We start from the raw sequence: 19,886 nt of genomic DNA on the forward strand, positions 1-19,886 counted from the left end.
TCTTATGCGCTTTATTTTATTCCCAATACGTTTTTAACGGATGGACTGAAGAAGGAATTTCAGCGGAGGCGGACACTACGTTTAGCACAGCGTCTTATTTGTATTGTGGACGACGAAGGAAGATTAGAAGCCGTCTTGCCTGCGATACGTGACGCCGTTTCTACACGAATGGGACCGAAGTTGATGTCAATTGTGGCCCAACAATACATCGCTGCTGCCCGTCAGCACCTGTCTGGCAGTTTATTTCTTCGGCAATTAGATATATTTGCAACGTCTAAATGGTCGAGACTTGTACAAATGGCAGATGTAACCGCAGTGGGGATACCAGCGGCGCTTAAAGCGGCACGAAGTACCTTGAAGGAAGATGATCAAGTAGATATTTTAGTGACACTGTGTGAGGGGGATGTGCAGCGGACCGTTTTGCGTGCATCGCGTCTTATTTTGTATGATACCTCGGTTACATCGGAGAAGAGGAGGAAACGAGCCGAAAATCTGTCGATACTAGGGAAAATGGTGGAGGGAGTCTGCCGCATGGCTCGCTCAAGTGAATGAAATGTCAAAAAAATCATTGCCTTTTTTTTTCTTTTTGTTACTTGTTTTGGTTTTTTAACCATCACACACACCTTCTCTGTTCCTGCATGTAGTAATGGGCCATTGATATAAGGGCTTTTCATTTTCAGTTTTTCCTCATATGGCGGTTTTTTTTTTTTTTTATTATTGGCTAGTGTTTTGGACGAAGGATGCATGTGCGCCTAATTCATTTATTTATTTATTTAAATTTTTGTGTGTGTGGGCAATGAATCGTGGTCTCCGCATATACATCCATGCATGTATGGTGCTCTCTCTCTCTCTCTCTCTCTCTCTCTCCACATATATATATATATGTCTGTGTATTGCTATGCAGGTTATGCAAACATGTTATTGTGGCTTTTTTTCTTTTTTCTTCTTTTTTTCTTTTGTTTTTATGCACGTTGTTGGTAAAAATTTTTTCTTTGGGGGTTTGGTGTAGAAAGAGAAGGGGTGTATAAAGTAGGAACAGGCGTTGCAGTGTGATTGCGGTGCCTGTTTTTTGCTTCTTTTTTTTTTTTTGTGTGTGTGTGTGTGTTCTGGTGTTATTCAAATATATAAATATATATATATATATTGGGGTATTTTTTTTTTTATTTTGTTTGTGTCTTCCTGCAGAAATGAAAGAGGAGGACGCGGCACCACTTCAGCCCCTTCAAGAGCCTCACTCGGCGTGGAAGAGGGCCCTCGATTTAAAATCGCTGAACACCGGCAGGCAGAGGCTTCCAGGCGCCCCCAACGGCAAGACCCTCGTGGGTTGGACCACAGAAACTTTGCCGCCTGGTGGCGAAAAAGACGCCGCCGCGAGTGGTGGCCGTGGGGGAAATGTACCGCGTGGTACGTTGGGCGGGACGCATGCGACGGATGTCCAGCAGAGTGCGTTGGAGTTTCTTCAAGAAATGTACGGCATGAAGCCGTTAGATGCCCCCGTCATTTCCAAAGGGATCCATGCCTCGGAGCGCCAGAAGAGGTGGGGTGGGCCGGTGCTGTTTCAACCGTCCAGGCTTACAAACAATCAAAGTCCTACAAAAAGGGAAAGCGCGGTACTGCGAAGGGTCAAATCACACCACGGAACCGGGGCTATCAGGGACCCTCTTCTGCGGCGTTTGTCCAGCCGAAGGACTCTCTCCCAGGATCATTTGGGTACGATCGTGGATCATATTTTTCAAGGATACATGCAGACGAATTTGAGGGCTAAAAAACCGCTGCTGGCACCTGTCACGAAGGCCGAGACAGATGATTCCGTCTCTCTGTTTGTGAGCAATGCTCTGGACAGTTTTTTGGTCAGAGAGGCCTCCTTCTCGCTCCGAGATGCTCAGTCTATGAATTCGTTTCTTACCTTAGGTGGAGACTGCAACTTTTCGAAGCTGCTCTCCTTCCAAGGGCAAAGCCAATTTTTGGACGATGACGATCCGAGTGAGTTACTTACGAAACCGGTCTTTGAGGGAAGAATGGCATTGTTTGCCCCTGTGGAATCGCAGGCTGAAGTCAGTGTGAGCGGGCCACTGCCGGAGGGGTCATTGGCTTTTGTAGCGGGAGTGGAGGCTCCCTGCCCCTCTCCTGTTAGTCTGCAGTCTACACTGGAAACCGAAACCCCACCGGTGGCTACGCGAGGAGCCAAACGAACTACAGGACAGCCGTGCTTGAACTTTTCGCGAGAGATGTCACTTAACTCCGATCAAATCCAAGTAAAACCTCCTGACATTTTGAGAAACAATAAGACTGGAGATGTGCATACGAATATTCCGAAAAACGAGGGGGATAATGAGACCAACCCAGAAAATTGTGTATTTCCAACGTCTTCCGGTGCATGCTTACTTCCTTGCTACTCGAATGCAATAAAGTTTGGTCATTTAGTGGCGCCCAGGAATAAAGGGATTGAGCAGCTCATTTCTGACGAGGACTTGAAGCGAAGTGTGCTGGTGGCGGTGGAGCAACGATTCCACAAATATCTTTGCGCACTGGAAATGGATGAAGCGACGGAGATCAGTAATGCCAATACGAGGGGAAATAATAATGTTAACACCGCGAATCCCAACAAACAACCGGTGGTTATTGCTGTCGCTGCACCTCAGCCAATGGTACAAAATCTCCTTGATTTTTTTGGTAAATAACAGTGGGCGGTTGTGGCCATTGAAGAGAGAAGAAAGAATTAAAACGGAAGGAGAGAGAGAGAGAAAAAAAAAAAAAAAAGAAAGGGATAACTGATGTAAAGAGGATAGTAGTTAGACACACAAATAATCTGCCTATATATATATATATATATATATTATATTATATTATATATGATTTACTGACGGCAGTGCATTCTTCTGTCTCTAACCAGTCTGCCGTTTACTTTTCTTCTTCTTTACATCCTTTTTATTATTATTATTTATTTTTCTTTATTGTGCTCATTTTTTAAATTTCTATTAAATATATAAAAAGAGTGTATGCGTGTGTGTGTATGTGCGTGCTTTTCACGCCTTTCCGCACATGCTTCTTTTTTTTTTTTTTTTCGTTTATTGTCGGTTTGTGTATACCGTGGGTGATATGTCATTTGTTACTTTAGGCGTTGTGTGCATCCAACTAAATGCACGCACACCGTGTCTATGTGCCATTGGTAGCATTTATATATAAATAAATATTTATTTATTTATGTATGTATATGTGTATATATCTATCTAATATATATATATGTGCCTTTTATTTTATCTGCATTTTTATTTGTGGTTTTTTGCGTGTCTTTGCGGAGCCTTTTTTGTTTTTGTTTTGTTTTGTTTGTTTCTGCTCCCCACGCATTACCAATGAGCCTGCAGGGGACAGTGCGATTATCGTCCTCTGAAGTAAATATATATTTTTTTTTTGTGTGTCAGTTTGTGTCTGTCTGTCTGTGTGGGAATAAGGCGCATGCCTGCTGCTTTTCGCAGGAGGGTTGGCTTTGCAGCATGGCACAATATGTCGTCATTGGCAACATGCCGGCAGAAGCGGTGGGGCGGCGGTGTTATTTGGGGGAGGAGGAGGCGGAGGAGGAGGAGCAAACACTCGCGAAGGAAATGAAATGAACTGAAATTATTTTCTGTCAGAAAAGCAAAATGATCGGTCGTACGGAGCGAGTGAGGCGGGAACAAAGTGCGTGTGTGCGTGTGTACGTGTGGGTTCATGGCTTTTTATTTTTATTTTCATTTTTTATTGTACGGCAGAGCCGGCCGCGTGTGTGTTGTGTCTTCTGCCGTGTTCAGGGAGTTGAATTGTGTCCGCGGGGTGGCGGAGGACCTTCCGCACAGAGAGAAAGAGAGAAGAGTTATTTCGCATTCATACCGTTTTCCCCCCTCTCACGAGTTGCTGCTGCTGCGGTAAACTTCCGGTGCATGTCAACAGCAGCAAGACCGTGTTTTTATTTATTTCTGGCGGAGGTGGAAGGAAAACGAGGCGTGGAGGGGGTATCGTGTCACACTACTTCTGAATGGCTTGTGGCCGCAAATTGTGTTGGATGATTTGCCTCCCGTTGACAATTGAAGGCCTCTGCGCTGCAAGAACAGACCTTAACAACTTCCTTTTTTAATTATTATTTTTTATTTAATGCGTCTCAGTACCAGAAGGGAACACACACGGAGGCTTGTGGTTCATAATATACACCACCATCGTTGACGGACAAACTTCTAAAGCCCCTGCAGGATGTGAAGGGGATTTCAACCCGTTCATTTATTAATCTTCCTTTGGGGAAATAAGCGATTGAGGCTTGTGCTGTAGAAGAGTCATATATACATATATACATAAACATATGCATCTTTTTTTCTGTCAAGGAAGCCATCATGGAAGGAAACACATGAATGGCCTTTTTGCTCTGCCGGCACGCCGTCTGAAGGCACGAGGGGTTTACCTGCAACGTCGTAGAATTAATGCTGGCGTGGAAGTCACAGTACGGAGGCATGTTCAAGAATGCAGGACCAACAAAGGGCTATGCATGTACGGTACTGGGGGAAAAATACCTTTTGTTGTTTCTCTGTGCTCAACGGTTATGGCCCATTGGGTCAGTGACGTGGTGTGTGGAGTGCGGGTTGGTGGCATAAAGGCCGCGCAGAGAAGAGAGACATCCACGCATCAAAGTTGCCCACGCGGCAATTGCAATTGTTGTCAGGCGGGTGTGCTTTGGAGGGGGTGGATGGAATGATGTCGCACGCCTCTTTGTGTAAGTTTTTTTTTGTCCCCACCGCCCGGGCCATTGTGAGCGGCGTGCACTGGCCGCCGCAGGCATCAAAGCACGCAATGTGGCGTCTGAAGGATATGCAAAGAAAGAGGCAGAGGAATTGACTGTTAATTTGGCAAACGGACACATGTGAACTCCCCTTCTCGAACTCTGAAGCCACATACATGGGGCTTCTGCTCAAAGTTTGTGACACCGACGGCAATGGGAAGAATGTGCGGGGACGCTGCTTGGGTAACTCAGAGGTGACATCGACTGGAGATGTTTTTATGATGGACAAAACTTTGGCGTCTCCTCAGGGGTTTATGTCAGCATACCTGCCTTAATACGTTGCCTTTTTTTCTTGAAATCAACGCGCCAAGACTGTGGATGTCAGTTACAACAACGTTTCAACGTCCATGTAGGCCAATAAAAAAGAAGAAACAGAAGCAAAGAACTGCACAGCTGCATTGTAGACTTGCGGTTAGGATGGCTGAGCATGAGATACACAATGGGTATCACCATGAAAGCTTTTTGCCTCCCGAGTAGTGCAAAGGATGCGATTTTTTGCCTTCAGCATAACGGTTGCAGAAACGTTTTATTTTGTAAAGGATGGAACGCCACTTCACCACGCAAAGCACAGACCTTATATTTCCCTTCAATGATGTCTGCAAATACCAATCATACGTGTGGGGATGGGTGGCTTGCAACTGCCGCTGCGGATGTCTGTATTTATTCATGTAGCGCATTCGGCGATGTCCAATAAGTCGTGACGACCGCTGGGCTTTTCAATTGACTTCACACCTGCATATATATATATATAGGTGGATGTGAATTTATTTTATTTATTTATTTGTTTTTTTTGATGCTTGATCTTCTCTTTCATCTTTTTTTTCTTTGTTTCTCTTTTGGAATGTAAATGAAACACAAACACACAAATACACACACAAAAGAAGGGGGGTTGCACGCATGTCGATTGATGCCTCACTATTTTTTTCGCGAGAGGAACCTGCGCCTTGGCCTCAGCTGAGCGGGCATGGCTGCTTTATTCGGGGGGCGCGACACAGCGGAAAGACGTCTTTTGCCTTCCAAGCAGCTGTGAACACCGCGCAAGACGGAGGTCGGGTGGTGGTACTGTGCCGGGAGCACGTCCTCTATGTGAAAATGCCACAGCCATTCACTCCACTGGGTAGCCTTGACGAGGACGCGCTTCTTCGCATTGAGTTTATGTACGTTGATAGTTTTCCCGATGCTTTCCGCGAGGTTGGCGCATGGAGTACACCGGATGATGTTCCTGCACTGCTGCTTTTTGACGACGACAGCTTTACCGACGCGGGGGACACTCGTCGGACGGCACAGGTGCTTTCGGCCCTGGAGAATGTGCATGCGTGGATAACACGTTGTGGTCGATGCTTCCATTATGTCTTTGTTTCCAACAGTTTTCCAGAAATTTGGCAGGGGGCTGAGCTTCCCTTTGCCGCCTTCCCGCTCGTCTGCTTTCTCTTTGGATCGACCGGCTCTGTCTCGGTGCAGACGACAGTGGGAGACATGTCGGAGCCCAAACCTCTGCGGTTGTCGTGGCATAACGGGCTTTGTATGGAGAAGTGAAGTTTTGGGGATGCTGCAATCGTGGGCATTTATTTTATTTTTATTTTTTCCCTCCGCCAGAGTTAATCCGACGCACCGGGTGTGCTCGCTGGGCCATGAAGGAGCGAGAAGGACATGCCGCGCGGGTTGTGGAGTTCCCGCTGGCGCCGTTTTCCGTTTTTTCCCATTTTGTGTTTTTTTTTTTTGCTTTGAAAACCGGCGGTGGTGGTTTTGCCGCATTCAGAGGGGAGTTTGTTGTTGAAGGACGATGTGCCATTTATTGAGTTTTACCGTGCCTTCATTTGTGTCACTGCGCATGTGTGTGTCTGTTGGGCTCCTTTTTTCTTTTTTTTTTTTTTTCCCCTGTTGATCCGCACGCCTTTTCTGTTCGGGCCCTTTTTTATTGCTGCCTTTCTTTTTGTGCTCGCGAGCATTCTGTAGAGAAAACCAGGGCAAGTGTCATGGGGCTCGGCTTCTTCTGCGGCTCTGGAAAAATCCGGCATAAGTATACCAGTGAAGAAGCCGAGGGTGAATTGGACTTGAAACAGGGACGGCGGCGTGCATGGCGGAAGAGTAAATTTAAATTTGGAGGTCCGAGTCAAAGCGGCGATGCATTTCCTTTGCTACAAAAAGGCGACTGCTTCTACGTGGAGAATGGCAAGCGTTGGCTTATTTACAATGACACGTTGGACCGGGAGATGCACGTCACGATGCATTTTGACGCGGATGCTTATGTTTTTGCATGCGAGCGCACTCAACTTTCACGAGAGCCGAGCGGATGGGTAGCTAAAATTGTTGCCTACCCTCTCGAGACGGTGCCGTTTGTTTTTTTTGACTCACGTCATGTGGTTTACAGTGAAATGGAGACAGTGCCACAGCCACTGACGGAAGCGTACCTGCAGAAAGTCAATACCGCGGCAGTGGCGAGGCTGCAGCAAGAAAAAGAGGAGCTGATGGGGATTGCCTCACGCTGCTGTGCGGAGGAGGAGATTCTGCGCATCTGTCGCCGCAAGGGAGTCATGTACGTTGACTTGAGTTTTTTTCCGGGCCCAGGATCGTTGGAGGGTACACAGGACGTGGATATTGTCATGGACGCGGCGGAGATCACATGGAAGCGGGCCACAGACTACATTCCGCATGAGCGTCACGATGAAATTCAGCTTTTTCGCGGTCGTATTGATCCAAAGGACGTTGATCAAGGTCAGCTGGGGAATAGTTGGTTAATGGGGGCGTTAAGTGCTCTTGCACGTTATCCTTCTCTTGTGAAGGGACTATTTTGTTCTCCCATCGCATCTCGGAAGACGCGAAAGGAACAAAAATATGGTGCCTACCGTGTTACACTCAATAAACACGGCTGGTGGGAAAATGTCATTGTCGACAGTTATCTCCCAACGATTGGCTGCCAACCCGTTTTTGGCAGGTGTGCAAATGATCCATGTAGATTGTGGGTGTCGCTTGTTGAAAAGGCGTACGCGAAAGTTCACGGCTCATATGCAGCCATTAAAGAAGGCGACTCGTTGTCTGCGCTGCGGGACCTCACAGGGTTTCCGTTTTTTTCTTTTGCTGATAGTTGGGTTGCAGCCGTGGCAAGCGCCGAGGCCGCCTCCGCATTCTTTAAGTCGCTTCAGTCCTACAAAAAGAAGGGCTACTTGATCACTCTTAGCACCCCTGTCATTGAAATTGGTGCATACACTAATATATATGAAATGTCTGGAGAAGTTGATAACGGTATGAAGGAGCACTACAGGAGCTTAGGGCTGGAGCTGGGTAGCCTCTACTCCGTCGTGGATGTTCGACGCTTCAGGTTTCCGGATGTTCTGCTCATGAAGATTCGAGGTGTGTGTGGGGGATGCGGCCTGAAATGGACGGGTGCGTGGAGTGAAGCAAGTGGAAAATGGAAGAGACATCCAATTGTCCGCCTTTCGTGTCAACCCGGCAAAAACGACGATGGAACATTTTGGATGGAGTGGAGTGACATTTCGCGGTTCTTTTCCTCCGGGGGTGTCTGCATGGTGCGGAGGAAATGGTTTGACTACCGCATCCGCGGTTTCTTTCAAGGCCCCACGCCGAATTTTTTCCTTGAGGTGGTGGCGAAGCGAGAAGTGGACGCATTTTTGACGCTCTCGCAGCGCGATAACCGCGGCCTACCGGGGGAGGACCCCGACGCGCTCTACAAGGGCCTTCTCATCAGCGTCTCCCGCTACCACTCGGAGACGGACACACACGTGCTGCACGCCAACAGCACGCTTGACCCGGAGGCACCGTCGCAAGACGCCTGCAGTTTTTACTTCACCCGAGATGTGGGCATGTGGGTGAGGTTTCTGCCAGAGCACTCACCGTATTACGTCTTCCCGCGTGTCGGGGAAAATTCAGCGGAATCGATGAAGGCCTTCACGTTGGGGCTTCTCTCGCGGCGGAAAGTGGGAAAAGGCGGGCTGCATGTGAATTTTAGGCGGTTGTCGACGTCAGAAAAGCCACTGGAGATCGGAATGCAGGCCGCATTGCACGCCGCACAACCGCAGCGTATGAGTTTTCAATACAAAAAACCCAAACGACCCGCTGTGCTCCGTGAGGGTGTGTCCATACAAGACTCGAAGAAAGTAACGTAGGAAAATTAGAAAAAAAAAGAGAGATGGAGGAAGAGGGGAAAAAAAAAAATAAATAAAAATGGTAATAAATAAAAAGAAATAATAATTAAGACGCTATTACCGAAATTTTTTTTTTTCTCTTTCCATTCTATTTATTAGGCAATCACGCTAACGATGGTATTAACCGTTATCTTTGTGGGCTCACCACACGATTTTATGGACTTGGTTATATTTGTGTGTCCTTTTCTTTTTTTTTAGGGGGTTGTATGGGGGGGTTCTTGTTTCTTTCCACGTGGCTATATTGAACAAATGGGCGTTGGAAAGATTGAAAGAAGGTACGGGGGATGGCCTTGACGTTGGCCAAAAAGACTTATACCAAGCCGTGTATCTTACAGCTAGAGGGACTGCATGCATTTTGCCTTTTTTTGTTTTTTCCTACGTACTATTACTTCCAATTCTGTACGTATGCGGGAAGAGTGTGTGGCCCAACGGTGCTAGGAAAGAAAAAGAATGCGTGCTTTGTTTAATCAATCTATTTGTTCTCCGGGGAATAAAATCATCGTTTTTTATTTTGATTCTTTTCTTCAGAAATACCGCGCTGGGGTGGCAGTGAGTAAAACTTCTCTTTTCGTTTCCCCCACCCCCTTTCCACCCGGCCCACCCTCTTTTTTTGTGCTTCACGCGGAGGGGCCCTGCAACCACCGGACACTTTTAAAAACGCTGCCACCTCGTGGGCTCGCGATGTGCCCGGTTGTGGTGGATGGATGTATGAGCCCGTTGGTCCACTGCTCTGTGTGTGTGTGTGTGTGGCTGTGCTGGACAGGTGTCGCTTGAGGCGTGAGGGGATGTTGGGTGCATTGAGCCCGACTGTTTGCCTTCTCTTGTTGTCTGCTCGCACTTTCTGCAGGAAGGAAGGAAGAAGGGGACCGTGCCTCATCCGGCTGCACATTCACTGTTTTTACTGCCTGCCGGCTTTTCTCCCTCTTTTTTTTTTTCTGCCTATTTCCCCGTAATGTGCCAGTCATTTTTTTATGTGTGTTTTTTAGTTCAAATTGTTGAGTTGAGCGTATGTTTTGTTTTTTGGTACGCGGGTGTGTGTGGGAGGAGAAGGGCGTTTCTGCGAGAATTACAGGAGGAGTTTTAATCAAAATTAACCGCAATTTCTTTTATTTTTATTTTTAATGTTTCCGCCTACAGTCTTGGGGTGTCTCTTTCTTTCTTTTTTCTTTTTTTTTTTTTTGGTTTAGCGACGCAGGGGTTACGAGGGGTGGATGTTTATTTAGCGTGAAGGCGTGCCAGTTTGTGCGGTATCGATGCGATTTGTTTTTTTTGTTTTTTTTTTTGTTTCTGTGGAAATGAAATCTCTTGTCTTCATTCCACACCTGTTTTTTTTTCTTTTTAAATTTTTTAAATTTTTTTAATTTTTTGTTTGTTTGTTTGTTTGTGTGCATAAATGCATGCAGTTAATGTACGTCTATGCATGCGTTCTTGTTTTTTATTTTTTGTCTTTTATGGCGCCCTATACGCCGGTTTGTCTCCAATAAACATGCGTGCCCCCTTCTACCCCCGTCTTTATTTGTATGGTTGCATGCCTGCAATAAAAAAAAAAAAAAAAAAGGAACGAATTATTGTTTATATTTTTTTTTTTTGTTACAAATCCGAGTTATTACAAATTGAAAACCAAAAACAAAAACAAAAGATAATATTATTGCTGTTTAACAAGAGAAACGGTGAATTTTGGCGATTACTAAGCGTTAGTCGACAAATAAATTAAAAGGGGTAGAAAAAAACAGGGAAAAAAGGAAAAAGACCGCACGTTGAGGAAAGAAGGTGCAGGCGGTTATTATCACAAAGTGTGGGAATTAATTTAAAAGATAAAACAAACAAACAAACAAACAAAAACAAGAAGAAGAAGGAGGAGGAGGAGGAACAGAGGAATTTGAAACGATGGGCTGCTGCGCTTCGAAGGAAAAGCAACCGAGGCCGGAGGCCGCTGCGGGGCCCACCGCGAAGCCCGCTGCCGCCACCAAAGGGGACACGTCAAAGGCTCCCGCCCAGGCGCCCACGGAGAATGTTGTGAAGGTCGAGGGGGTGGTCCAGAAACGGGCAACTGTGCCGGAGGAGGTGCTGGAGCGATTAAGGCGAGTGATGGAGGCACGGCAGGCAACCTACAAGTATGGAAAGTGCACCGTGGAGGGTGGCGAGGGCTCCTCCTTTTTTCCTCCCCGAGGACTCTGCCACCTCATTAAGAAGGGCGACACATGGTTCCTACATAACGACACCATGAATTATGAGATGCATGTGAATTGCAAATTTAGCCCGGACTCCAGCGTCATTCCTCTCGGCTCCTCCATAAAAAAAGATGAGGAGGACGGCTCGGCTATTGTCTCTGCTGTGGTGTATCCCCTTGATACGGTTGAGTTCTTGTGTGGGGAAAAGGGAATGTACAGGTCGGATGTATTTGCGCAGGCACTCTCAGAGGAGTACCGGCAGGGCCTTCAGGTCCTCACCCAAGCTGCCACGGAGGAGCTGCAAAGAGTTATAGAATTGGCAGACGGCTCGGTTGACGAAGAAGGAATACTTTGTAAATGTATTGAAACAAGCACCCCTTATGTGGATCTGACCTTTCAGCCCTCTGAAAAGATGCTTTACCGCCCCGATGTAGATGGCCGGCCCATTGCAGCGGTGGAGATCAGAAGGTCAACGGAATGTCACGGTGTAAACCGGAGAAAAGTTGATGCCATTTGTGGCACTGTCATTCCGCAGTGCATTGATCCTGGTCATTTGTGTGATAATTGGCTTATGTGTGCGGTGGCTGCCTTGGCAGAGGATGAGGAGCGTGTAAAGGAGATGTTTGCGCTTTGTAAACCAGAAGAAACGCACCTCGGTGCATATCGTGTTTCTCTCAACAAGAACGGGTGGTGGAAGAATGTTCTGTTAGACGATTTTTTGCCCACTGTTAATGAAGTTCCATGTTTTGCACGTGTGCTGGACGATCCATCGGAGTTGTGGGTGTCACTATTACAAAAGGCGTACGCCAAATTGCACGGATCGTACTCCAGCATCACGGGCGGGGATGCCTCACATGCCCTACGGGACTTCACAGGCGCTCCATCGTACCGTTTTGATGAGGCGTGGGTGAACGCCACCAAGGGGTATGGGGGTGTTAATGAGCTGCTGGGCAAACTCACTCGCTACCTGGAGGCTGGTAACATTGTTCTTTTGAACACACCCGCGGGGAAGAGCACCAAGCAGAATGCAAAGCCCGGCTTGAGGGACGGTTACACGTACTGCCTGAAGGAGGTACGTCAGTTCCAAAATTTTGGCATTACGATGCTAAAAATTCAAAACCCGTGGGAGCCGACGGAGCCGTGGACAGGGGCATGGTGTGCGGGCAGCAGCGACTGGGACCAGTACGAGGAGGTGCGTCTTGTCTGTAATCCGGACTTTTCTATAAACGATGGGTCCTTCTGGATGGAGTGGAGCGACGCCACCAAGCAGTTTGACGGATGCAGCGTCGTATTGCTGTCACGAGATCCGGTGTATGACTACCGCGTGCGTGGTGAATTCAGTTACGTGGAACCCAATGTTGTCCTGATGGTGCGTGCCGCCGAGCCCGTGGAGGTGATGCTCACTCTCACGCAGTTGGATAAGCGAGGTGTGCCTTTGGATATGCCGGATGCGCGGCACTCCCCGTTGATGATCAGCGTCTCACGTGCCGAGGGCAATAAGCAGCTGGTGCACAAGAACAGCTCGGGTGATCCGGAGTCACCTAGCGATGCGTTCACGTTTGTCGTTTCTCGCGAAGTTGCCATGAATTACAAATTTGAGCCGAGCGAAGGGCCGTACTTTGTGCTTCCCCGCATTCACCGCAAGGGAACATCGGAGGGACGGCAGAAGGAGTTTGTTATCGGCATTCGTTCCTCCACGCCGCTGGACGGGAAGCTCGACATTCAGTTCACGAAACTCAGCGCCACCAACCCCGCGCTGCACAACCGCGTGTTGTTTGTCGTGGAGGACGCAGGCGAAGTCATTCGGCCGCTGCAGAAGAAAATGCCGGGAGAGGCGGCAGTGACAAGCGCCGGGAGTAAGTTGTCCACAGCGATGATCCCTGAGAAGCAGGAAGAAGAAGAAGAAGAAAAGGAAGAGGAGGAGGAGGAACGGGAACAACAAGAACAACAAGAAGAAGAACTGCAGGAGGAAGAAAGGGAGGAAGAAGAAGGAGGAAATGATGTCGAGAGGAAACTCTCGCGACACGACGAGTACCCGCAGGAAGAAAGCCCAAAGAAGGCGCATGTGAACGGCATCGTGGACGCCAACGGCGTGGCGGATGACATCGCCGTTAAAATGAACGGCCACGCGGAGTAAATTGACGGCACGAACTCAAAAAAAAAAAAAAAAGGAAAAAAAGAAAGCGTGCGTATGGGAGAGAGAGGCGACGGGCTGCTGAACGAAGCAACAACGAAGAAGAAGAAGAAAAAAAGGAAACAAACAAACAAAAAAAAAAGAGAAAAAACGGAACAGGAGGGAGATGGGCGGAATAAAAAAAAAAAAAGGGGGAAACAAGACAACCCCGAAAAAGAAAGAACAACAACAACAACAAACAAACAAACAAACAAAAGGGAGTAAATATGTAGCAAAAAGAAGGAGAAATGAGGTGCGGAGGGGAGCAACACGGACGGGGAGAGCCCACTTGGACGCTTTTCACCGCGCATCAACACACCCGCGTCTTTTGAGTTCTCGGGACGTGCACGACGAAGAGAGTGTCTGCGTCTGTGCTTTTTTTTTTTTTTTTTGTGTGTGTGTGTGTGTGTGTGTGTCTGCGCTGCACGGTGCCAAGTAGGAGCAAGTGGGACGGGGGGAGAATGGAAGAAACAATTAGAAATAAAAACGAGGATGTGAATGAAGCGGGGTAAAGGAACCGAAACACGCAGGCAAAATAATAAAAAAATAATAAATAAAAAAAAAAAATAAGAATAAAAAAAAATTATGCGGGGAGAGGAGGGTGCTGGCTGCCGGCAAGTAGGAAGGAAATAAAAACATTTTAGGGAAAGGCATACGCACAGGTGTGGGGATGTACATGCGGCAGCAAATACGCACCCTCTTCTTTCCAAAAAGAAAGGAAAAATCAAAAAAAAAAATAAAAATCAGAAAATCATAGAAAGGGCTCAAAACACACAAACAAACAAAAATATATATATGTTGAATATTTTGTGCAGGGTTTTTATTGGGATGGATACATCAGGCATGAAGTGAAAAGGAGAAAACGGTCACTGTACAGATGGCCGTGGCTTTCTCTTCCATAATCCTTCTGTTTCCTACAGGCAGCAGAGTGGAGATGGGGAGAAGAGGGAAAAGGGGATGATCTTTTTTTTTGTTTTTGTTTCTTTCATTTTTTTTTTTTTTTTTTTTTTTTTTTGTGTGTGTCCTCTTAGGGAATTCGCATCTTGGCCTTTGTTGGGGTGCGAATACTTTTTTTAACTGAAAAGACACCAATTGGTACGCGGAGGGTGTCGACGGACGGAGAGGACTGGGAGTGGGGGGGGGGAGAAATGGAGAGAAAGGAAGGGAGGGAGACAAGATGGTGGCGCCGCTGGTGGGGTCGGTGGAAACAAAAAAGAATGTGCTTCTATGCTTCTGTATGCTTCTGTAGGTATTTGTGTGTGTATGTGTGTGGGTGGGTGCATATTTTATTTACACGTGCGTGTTGAAGTTTTGTTAAAAGTTCTTTTCTTTTTTTTTTTTTTTTTCAATTTTTTTTTTAATTTTTTTTTTTTTGAGCTTCTCACAGCCACCAACTTTGCGTCTGCAACTTACCGATGCCGGCACGAGACTGTGGCTGTGAGGAGGGGCGGAGGGGGGAGGGTGATATGTGCGGGTCATTGTCGTTTCTTCTCTCTCTCCCTCTCCCTCTTTATCCACACATACATGCAGACATACAGAAGCATATACACACATACGTCAAGACATAAATGTTTGATTCACTTTTGGTGCTTTTTCTCTCTCTCTCTTATTTTCCTCTCTGTAATTATTGAAAGTTGTGACTTGTATGCCTTTATTTTATGTAATTTTTTTCTTTTTAATTTTCCCTCTTTTTTTTTTTTTTTTCTTCTCCTTCTCCTTCTCTTTTTTTTTTTTTTTTTTGTCACGTTCCTTAGCACTGATGTATTTTTGTTTATGTATATAACTGTACCGTGATTGTGTGTGCTTGCGTCCCCTCCTTCATCTTTATTTTTCTCTTTATTTTTATTATTATTATTATTATTATAAATTTTGCGCCATTTGTGTGCGTGTGTGTGTGTGTTTTTAGCCGTTGTTTTTTTATTTATTTTTTATCTGCCTTCATGAACTTCTCTTTTTTTTACGCGTGGTGTTTCCTCCTATTATCGATTAGTGACGATTATGGCAAATGGGCCTTGCGTATTGGCACGGGCTGCCAGGATGCTTTCAGGAGCGGCACAACGGGCTCAGCCGCATTGACGCCACGGCGCGAGGCGGTTAACTGGAGAATTGCCGGCGCTTAACGTGCGTGGGAATTTGTACCGAGGGGGATGCGCACACAAAACTTCTTACATTGAACACATGTCTGCGGAAAAGGACTTATTACTTTGCCAGCAGGGTTCAAGTAGGGGGTTACATGAGGGTATTGTTACCGAAGGGGATTGTGGACAGTACGGGTTAACCCCGGTGGCTTGGAGGCGTCATTAATATTTTGAATGAACCCAGCGTGCTTCTCTTGTGCTGTGGTCATGTACACAAGGGCCACGTGGCCACAAGGGCTGTTATGACCTTTTTTTCTTCTCCCCCCCGCTTACAAAAGTACAATAAAGCGGCTTTTTTTTTTTTTTTTAAAGGAGGCACTGAGGCAGAGCTCGTATGGCCGGGTGCTCTTTATGCACGGCGGGCGGAGGATGAACGTGTTGTTGATACATTTTGGACACAATAAATATATTGGCATTGAATTACAAATTATTTATTTATTTATTTTTTTTGCAGCAGGGCATGTGTGAAGTCTTGGGGAGTTTGATGTACTTTTCTGAGATTATGTTGGCTTTTTTTACTTCTTTTTTTACTTTTTTTTTTTATTTTCCTTTTTTGTTGTTTGTGTGTGTTTGGCATGCGGAGCTGGTTAAAAGTTATTTATTGCGTGGCTGTTGGTGCCATAAAATAACACACACGGGCCCACACGGCACATAATATACAAAAAACAAAAAAAAAGGAGTGAGAGAAGATAGTCATTAACTTTACCAACGTCTGTGAGAAGGTGATTGTGCATGCGTCGTCCTCACCACACCGCGGCGTCTCTTTCGCCAGAGGACAATGGAGCGAAGCTTGACAGTCTCCTGGACGGTGACTGGTCGCCCGTCCCCCTCTCCACTATGCCTTCCATCCATTTCTCCGAATATTCTCATCCCACTAACGGTGACTGGTCGAATGGCGTTTCAAACGTCGGCGACAGTTGCAATCCTCTCACCCCACAGGAAATGGTTCAAAATAGACTGTCTTGCCCGCGAGTTCGTGATGCGGGTGGGGGAGATGCGGCGAGTGTAAACAACGGCGGTATACACACGATGCCTCCGACGGACTCTTTCACGCCCACGGAAAGAGGACCGGCCTTCTCCGTCACGCGCCTTTCAGGACGGAGATCCACTCGCAGTCGGATGCGGGCTCCGCGAGTAATACAGCCGGAAGTGCCGCTGCAGTCACAGATTGTGAAGGAGCCACCGTCAACAAGGGTGAAGAACGGACTGGAGGAGTCTGGACCCGTATCGAGGCTGTTGTTCAGTCCTGTGCTGGAGAAGGAAAGGAATGTAAAGGCACCATCGTCAGAACAGCCAACAGAAGAAGATATGAGGGAGTCTTGGGAGTCCCACTCTTTTCCTGTATCAGACCTTTCCCAGCACCAGGAACCATCGTCTCTCTCTTCCATTGCTGGAAAAAACAGCAATTCGGGGAATGATGTAAACAAGCATCTTCCTTTCGTTGTGCATCGGCGATCGGGAAGAGGTTCTCTGCCGCGTCGGTCAGCAAGGCGCTCTGCGACGACCTTGTTTTCTGCCGTGGAACCTTTAGAAATGAGCGACAAAACCAACTGCGTGAGCCTACCGCCGTTAGTGGAAACATCACCCAGTAAAACACTGAAGGCCTCCGAGTGTTTCACAGCCACGAAGGGGGCTGAGGCACAAGCCATCTTGCCATCGGAGACCGACAGCGATCTCCAATTCTCTGTGTCCTTGTTAGGAAAGGCGAGTAGAGATCATTCAACGGCAATTAGCCCTTTTGATTTGTGTTGGGTGCAGCGGGCAGAATCCATGGATACCGCTACCGCTGAAACAGGGAAATCTCAGTTTAATGGCTCACTTTTTTCTTTTGCAACCAGCAACGTCTTAGGTGAGGGGAGCCGACTCAACTCCGAGACGATGGGAGGCGACGGGACAGAAAAACGGGAATGTGGACCATTACACACGGTCTCAACCAGTGACAACGATACTCGTACGGAATTGCCGAAGAATTCTGATTCTTTTGAACAGCTAAGCCAACTGGTGAAGCGTACATCTGACCCAGAGGTGCTTCATCTTATTCGCGAGCACTTTTTGCGAAACAACAGTGACCCGCAGCGACATGCCTTTGTTGTCCTCTGTGACAAACTTGCTAAAGAGATGGAAGAAAACCCAGGAGAAAAAAATGCTCGGCGAGCTGCAGTGATGGATGGGGATGAAGAAGAAGACGATAAGAGGATGAGTTCTATAGAGGACTTTGATTGTCATGATACTGAGGATGATGAGTTTGACGACGACAACATCAAGGAGTCTGTGTACCCCAAGAAAGATCCACACAGGAATTACACATTTGCCAACCCTTCCGTTCAAGGGAAGAGCACTTCGGTGTTCAGCTCCGGCATGTTGTACAAGATTTTAAGAGAGAATGGTGAATTCTTCTTTTTCAATGACACGTTGCATTATGTCATGGTGGTGCGGGTGCAGTGCCGGCTGTGGGGAGATGAGACGATCGACGAGAAGGTCGTCCAGACACAGATGGGGAATGGCGAGACGGAGCTTACACTGGCAATTCCACCGGAGGCAACTTGCTTTTTAATGAAGACTGTAAGAGATCTTCCGAGAGTTTGGGCGAAGGGCGTTGCACCGCCAAAAGACTTTGTTGCGCCTTCTGTGAAACGTAACATGCATGACGTTGATATGGGTATCAACAATGTTCGGTCAAAATTAGGGCAGTGGAGCCGTGCCGGAGACCAGAAATCCCTTTTAAAATGCTGCCTTCATAACGGTCTCAGGTTTACGGATCTTGAGTTTCGTCCATCTGCCAACTCCTTGTGTCGTCCAGATGCTGACACGGCGACATTCTCTTTTCTGACGTGGCGACGACCCGTGGACTATTTGATGCTCACAGAGGTGAGCCAAGCCCGCCTTTTTAGAAGAAATATCTCATCTCATTTGGTGCGTCAAGGCTCTTTAGGGGACCACACTGTTATTGGGGGTATTGCAGCCGTTGCCATGTTTCCTTTTCATGTCCGTTGGATGTTTCGACACCCAGTAAGCTCAGCGATTGGAAAACGCGAGCGTGAGGTCGGTGCATACCGTGTCACTCTTTGTATGGGAGGTTGGTGGACAACATTGCTGTTGGATGATTACTTTCCAGCATCGCTCAAGGCACCATTGTTTGCGAGGTGTGCGGTTGACCCACGTCGTTTGTGGGTATCTTTCTTGGAGAAGGCGTACGCCAAAGCTCTTGGGTCATATGCAGCATTGTGCGCTGCCGACGCACTTGAGGTGTTGACGGACTTTACTGGCTTCCCGTGTCGTAATTTAGATGTTTTATGGTCAGAAGCTGCAAACGACCCTGAAGCCGCAAAGGCTCTCTACAAATATATTCATAGTTGCGCCAGACGTCAGTTCCTTATTATGGTATACACTCCTTCACCCTTGAAACCCAGCTCTGCACCTTTGATGGATAACTTAATTTGCCCATCTACGCGTTTTGTGGGTTCTGGTGAGGGGGTTTCTTTCTTTTTGCCTGGTCATGTTTACTTTATCACGGAGACTCTCTACTATGAGGATTTGGATCTCCGCTTGGTGCGATTGAAGAATCCGTGGACGTGGAGTGCAGCTGGAAGGACACGCAGGCCGTTTGGGTGGAAACGTTCCAAGTGGTTTGAGCAACCAGAGAATAGTACAACCATGGGAGCCAGCAGCGTCATTTTTCAGTCAAAGGGTGAGGATGGCCGTGGGGGTGGTGATGGGAACGCGCTGAAACAAAAGGAGTTGGGAACCATGTGGTTGGAATGGTCGGAGGCTTTCCGTTCATTTGAGGGCGGTGGTGTCTGCTACACCCTTTGGAACTGGAAAGAGTACCGCATCCGAGGCCGTTTCTGTCAATGTATTCCCACCGTTGTTCTTGAGGTCCGGGTTGAACAGAAGGCGGAGTGTATTCTGACGATTTCGCAGGAAAGTAGGCTGAGGCGTCTTGGAAGTGCGAGGAAATTTCGATATGATGCGATGCTTCTTTTTGTCTCGCGTCACATGGCCGCATCGAATATGGAGTTTCTTGCGTGCACGAGCGCCGGTGACATTGAGTCTCCGAGCGAGGGTTTTACGTACACCGCGGCACGAGACGTGTCTGTGCGGTGCATCTTTGAACCCGAGCACAGCCCGTATTACGTGATCCCACGTGTGTACCATTTCAGTGATTGGGAAGAAATACCGTTTGTTCTTTCCCTTCTATGCGACACGGTGATTGGGGGGGATGATGCCCAGGTGCACTTCCGCCACTTGGACCCATCCTGTCGCGTCTTTCAAGACATGTCATCCTTCACGGTGGATGCGGAGCTCTGCCGTCCCGTCACGGCAACCTATCAGTGCCGAACTCCTGCTGGTGTTTCGGCCTACGAGGGTCAATGCATCAGACAGCAAACTTGGCGCAGTATGAGACAGATGCATCTGGATGATGGCTAATTATTTTTA

General features: G+C 47.3%; 6 protein-coding genes across 6 annotated transcripts, besides 39 other annotated features; all 6 read left to right on the forward strand.

Moving 5' to 3' along the window:
• Positions 1–552, forward strand: Tc00.1047053508555.10 (hypothetical protein, conserved; the record flags this gene model as incomplete). The annotated part of the gene is made up of 1 exon (XM_804718.1): positions 1–552. A coding segment is annotated over one exon (552 nt), but the record flags the coding sequence as incomplete, so codon positions are not given.
• Positions 1–9,007: a sequence feature (heterozygous, Esmeraldo-like haplotype).
• Positions 699–719: a sequence feature (AT_rich).
• Positions 760–783: a sequence feature (AT_rich).
• Positions 839–867: a microsatellite.
• Positions 929–964: a microsatellite.
• Positions 1,121–1,144: a microsatellite.
• On the forward strand, positions 1,188–2,681 carry Tc00.1047053508555.20 (hypothetical protein, conserved; the record flags this gene model as incomplete). The annotated part of the gene is made up of 1 exon (XM_804719.1): positions 1,188–2,681. The coding sequence occupies one exon, from the start codon at positions 1,188–1,190 to the stop codon at positions 2,679–2,681; it is 1,494 nt and encodes a 497-aa protein (XP_809812.1).
• Positions 2,704–2,765: a sequence feature (GA-rich).
• Positions 2,815–2,854: a microsatellite.
• Positions 2,901–2,980: a sequence feature (T-rich).
• Positions 3,178–3,245: a microsatellite.
• Positions 3,557–3,584: a microsatellite.
• Positions 3,714–3,736: a microsatellite.
• Positions 4,104–4,130: a sequence feature (AT_rich).
• Positions 5,568–5,642: a sequence feature (T-rich).
• Tc00.1047053508555.34 (hypothetical protein, conserved) lies at positions 5,702–6,340 on the forward strand (the record flags this gene model as incomplete). The annotated part of the gene is made up of 1 exon (XM_804723.1): positions 5,702–6,340. The coding sequence occupies one exon, from the start codon at positions 5,702–5,704 to the stop codon at positions 6,338–6,340; it is 639 nt and encodes a 212-aa protein (XP_809816.1).
• Positions 6,368–6,389: a sequence feature (AT_rich).
• On the forward strand, positions 6,781–8,928 carry Tc00.1047053508555.50 (calpain-like cysteine peptidase, putative; the record flags this gene model as incomplete). The annotated part of the gene is made up of 1 exon (XM_804720.1): positions 6,781–8,928. The coding sequence occupies one exon, from the start codon at positions 6,781–6,783 to the stop codon at positions 8,926–8,928; it is 2,148 nt and encodes a 715-aa protein (XP_809813.1).
• Positions 8,930–9,013: a sequence feature (A-rich).
• Positions 9,008–9,730: a sequence feature (areas not merged during assembly with more than two copies in the genome that could not be assigned to a particular haplotype).
• Positions 9,731–11,211: a sequence feature (heterozygous, non-Esmeraldo-like haplotype).
• Positions 10,119–10,147: a microsatellite.
• Positions 10,293–10,331: a sequence feature (AT_rich).
• Positions 10,332–10,352: a microsatellite.
• Positions 10,504–10,524: a sequence feature (AT_rich).
• Positions 10,785–10,807: a microsatellite.
• Positions 10,855–13,275, forward strand: Tc00.1047053508555.60 (cytoskeleton-associated protein CAP5.5, putative; the record flags this gene model as incomplete). Its single annotated transcript, XM_804721.1, has 1 exon — positions 10,855–13,275. One exon carries the CDS (start codon positions 10,855–10,857, stop codon positions 13,273–13,275), a length of 2,421 nt encoding a protein of 806 aa, XP_809814.1.
• Positions 11,212–12,385: a sequence feature (areas not merged during assembly with more than two copies in the genome that could not be assigned to a particular haplotype).
• Positions 12,386–13,016: a sequence feature (haploid, Esmeraldo-like haplotype).
• Positions 13,017–19,886: a sequence feature (heterozygous, Esmeraldo-like haplotype).
• Positions 13,022–13,132: a sequence feature (GA-rich).
• Positions 13,293–13,321: a microsatellite.
• Positions 13,372–13,423: a sequence feature (A-rich).
• Positions 13,506–13,527: a microsatellite.
• Positions 13,703–13,727: a microsatellite.
• Positions 13,844–13,894: a sequence feature (A-rich).
• Positions 14,275–14,326: a microsatellite.
• Positions 14,633–14,685: a microsatellite.
• Positions 14,824–14,881: a microsatellite.
• Positions 14,976–15,051: a sequence feature (T-rich).
• Positions 15,129–15,175: a microsatellite.
• Positions 15,874–15,899: a sequence feature (AT_rich).
• Positions 15,960–16,004: a sequence feature (T-rich).
• Tc00.1047053508555.70 (calpain-like cysteine peptidase, putative) lies at positions 16,182–19,877 on the forward strand (the record flags this gene model as incomplete). The annotated part of the gene is made up of 1 exon (XM_804722.1): positions 16,182–19,877. The coding sequence occupies one exon, from the start codon at positions 16,182–16,184 to the stop codon at positions 19,875–19,877; it is 3,696 nt and encodes a 1,231-aa protein (XP_809815.1).

Source organism: Trypanosoma cruzi, genomic scaffold (genome assembly GCF_000209065.1).
Source record: "Trypanosoma cruzi strain CL Brener 1047053516913 genomic scaffold, whole genome shotgun sequence".
Classification (NCBI taxonomy): Eukaryota; Euglenozoa; class Kinetoplastea; order Trypanosomatida; family Trypanosomatidae; genus Trypanosoma; species Trypanosoma cruzi.